Source organism: Arachis ipaensis, chromosome B07 (assembly GCF_000816755.2).
Source record: "Arachis ipaensis cultivar K30076 chromosome B07, Araip1.1, whole genome shotgun sequence".
In the NCBI taxonomy this organism is placed as follows: domain Eukaryota; kingdom Viridiplantae; phylum Streptophyta; class Magnoliopsida; order Fabales; family Fabaceae; genus Arachis; species Arachis ipaensis.
In genome coordinates this window covers 115,873,463-115,876,819 of record NC_029791.2, presented here as the reverse complement: position 1 = coordinate 115,876,819, position 3,357 = coordinate 115,873,463, and the positions used below count along the sequence as shown (strand labels likewise).

The 3,357-nt window shown below is 38.3% G+C and overlaps 1 protein-coding gene across 1 annotated transcript in view; it reads right to left on the bottom strand.

Moving 5' to 3' along the window:
* LOC110265133 (TMV resistance protein N-like) overlaps positions 1,480-3,357 on the bottom strand; it is a 2,880-nt gene continuing 1,002 nt past the window's right edge. Inside the window, exons 2-3 of the mRNA XM_021107943.1 lie at positions 3,181-3,301; positions 1,480-2,139 (exon numbers count right to left, since the gene is read on the bottom strand). Of these exons, the coding sequence (XP_020963602.1) occupies positions 1,480-2,139; positions 3,181-3,301 (781 nt within the window). The remainder of the gene's footprint in view (positions 2,140-3,180; positions 3,302-3,357) is intronic.

Genomic DNA, 3,357 nt, shown 5'->3' with positions numbered 1-3,357 from the left:
AGATTTATCTTTAGCTTTAAGTATTCTAAAAAAAATTTAACTCTAGAATCAATTAATTTTAATTTTAATTTTAATTAATGAAACGCATAAAATTCTGTTAACTATACATATCCTAAGGGTACTAATACTTTGTGATTTTATATCCTACCTCAGTCTGTAGTCTATGACTAACGAGTTATAACTCAAATAGCATAGTCTCTCCATATTTACTAGGGGTGCACAGACCCGGCCCGGCCCGAAGGCCCGGCCCGGTCCCGAACACTTTAGGGGCTAATTTGGTGTGATTTCATCGGATTTAGGGCCAGGTAAGGGTCTCAAAAATAGACCCGATCATTATTTCGGGTCGGGTCCGGGCCATAGCTTGGGTCACCCGAAGTCGGCCCGGTGGTCCGGTCATCATACACAATTAATATTTTGTGTTATTAGTGATGGATCATGACTATTCTTATGTGGAATTTAAGTATTGTAAACCTTAATATTTTGTGTTATTAGTCATTATAAGACTATAAGTTAATGTTTTATGTTTAGAATGCATAAGACTTTAGACTAATGCATAATATTGTGTTATTTGTATTGATTTAAATATTTGGTATTATTAGACAATATTAGTATTGATTGTGGTTTTGCTTTAGTATTGATTGTGGTTATGCTTTAATTTTAAAGAAGGGTTGGTTCTTGTTATATTTTTCTAAGTGAATTTTACCATGTTAAATAATGGTTGGAGTCTTGAAAATTTGGATATTTTTACATGCTAGCTTACAAGAAGGTATCAACTTAATGTAATGTTAACGGCCCGGTTTTCACCCGGTATAATTGTGGCCCGAAAGTGTATTGGTTTCATCGGGTCTAGGGTCGGGTTCGGGTCTAATAAATAGACCCGGTGTATATTTCAGGTCGGGTCTGGGTCACATCAAACCCGGCTTCACCCGGCCCATGTGCACCCCTAATATTTACTTAAGAGGTCGCAGGTTTGAGTCTCCCTAAGAAAAAAAAATAATCCACTTTGTGTCTTATTGTCTTTTCTAATTCAAAAATAAATAAATAATTGTAAAATAACTTCGAGTAAGATTCGTTTGCTCCATATGCAATCATCTTTACATGGCATACAGCAGAGAATGACAGTCGTTGAGTGTAAGACTGACTTAACAGATGCATTTTATTTTGTATCCCAGATGAGCATGAGGAGAATGATTTAGTTAAGAAGATTTTTTATTTGAGGCTGAAGAATACTTCGGTAATACGGTTCTCCCTAATTCAGCGGGACGCCAATCGAATTGCAGATGCAATGGGATTGCCCCTGTTTTCTTTGTGTCTTTTCTCTTTGTTCTTTTTTCTTGCTTTTAGTTCCACGACATAAAAAAAATCACGCAATAAACACCAAAGAACAATCTCATCCACACAAAAAACACCAATTAACTCTAAAAATGTACTCTCAACCAAACAAACAAATTTTGGAAGAAAAAAAAGGCTAAAAGTAGTTCAGTTTCCGAAAGATTTGAGCAAAAATTCGAAAGCCTCTGGAACCTTGTTATATCTGTCCAATTCCATTTCCCATTCCTTCAATATAGAGCCCAGTTTTTTTAAGGCCAAAGGAACACCCTTTGCAATACTTAGTGCTTGAGGAACAAGATTTGCAAAGTTTTGTGCCGGTTCGCTATCATCGAAGGCATACCAACAAGAGAGTTTGTGAGAGTCATCATCACTTAGCTCTGTCATTTGATATCTCTTAATTTTAACACGATGTCTATTCAACAAAGTTGCATCCCTTGTTGTTATAATAATTTTACTGCCAGGACCAAACCAATCACACCCCCCAGCCAGCGATTTCAACTGTTCTATCTTATCAACACCATCCAACACTAAAAGAACCTTTTTAACGCTAAGTTTGCGTTTGATTTCTCTGCCTCCACCATCTGTATCGCCCCTCCTGCTCTCTCGCTTCTCGCCCATCTCAGATAACAACGTCGACTGGAGATCTTCCACTTTTGGCTTATCTCTGATGTTGGATATAAAACTTGCAGCAATATATTGGTTGTTAATAATGTTATTATAAATATATGCAGCAAATGTGGTTTTGCCTATGCCAGGAGCTCCACAAATTGCTAGCATTTGAACCGCATCATTGTTGCCTATATCTAGATGCGATTTTTTTTTTTTTTTGAATCAAAGGAAGCTCAACACAGTAACGTGGAGCAGACGAACCAAACAACAAGTACTACATAATTACATAAAATTCCTGGAATTTTCGGCGTTGCCCTCAACAACCAAACGGATCACTATTAGTCCATTCTTTGTAGATCAGAATTGTCTTCCTTATTACGAACTCAACACCTGTTTCCTTATTATTGAAAATCCTAGCATTGCGTTCCATCCAAATGTTCCAAATCACTGCAAAGAACCCCGTCAGCCACTTCTTCTGATCTTGTTTTCGCTTAGGCCTACCGGTCCACCTCTCAAACAGTTCCCTTATAGTTCTAGGAATAGTCCAAACTTCACCAAAAGACATCAACCAACTGCACCACACCTGCCATGTTAGGTCATATAGAAGAAATAAATGCTGCACCGACTCTATCTCCTTCTTACATAGTACACAGATATTATCAATGGGCCTAATAATGCCTAGCCTGCTCAACCTCTCCTTGGCATTAACTCTACCAACAAGCACAAACCACCCAAACAGCTCTATTCTCGGAGGTACCACTCCTCGCCAGACTGAACTTGTGAAACTATAGCTCGTTATCTTATCCGACAGAATCTCCGATTGTAGGACCTGCACTACAGAATTGGTAGAAAATATCCCTTTACTATCAAACTTTCACGCCATATTATCCTCTTTACTATCTGATAGCTTCACCAGCCTTAGCCTCTCATGAAGTTGATGGACAAGTTCCAGCTCCCATTGGAACAACTCTCTTCTCCATTGAAAATTCCATATCCACTCGAGCCCATCCCAGAATCCACAATCCCCTATCTTGTATCCTTGTTGATTCGAGATAGAGAAGAGTTTTAGAAAAATCACTTTTAGGGGCCCACCTTGCAGCCAGTTATCTTCCCAAAACAGGGTGTGCCTCCTATTTCCTACCTCCATTGCCAGGCCTAAGGATTTTGTCTCTTATCCGCTGCTCCTTTATATTTAGTTGGCAAATATCTTTCCAGGACCCTCCTTTAACCGGTATCTAGATGCGATTTCACCTCCTCAAAACGAGAATCTAATCCAACTACGTCTTTGATTTGTAAACGCAAAGGAGGAAATCTAGCAGAGACGCCTTTAGCAATCATACTGATAAGCTCAGTTTCATACCTGCAATTTTATAAAAATATATGAAAAATAATTACAAGTCCTAAATTATCCTCTAA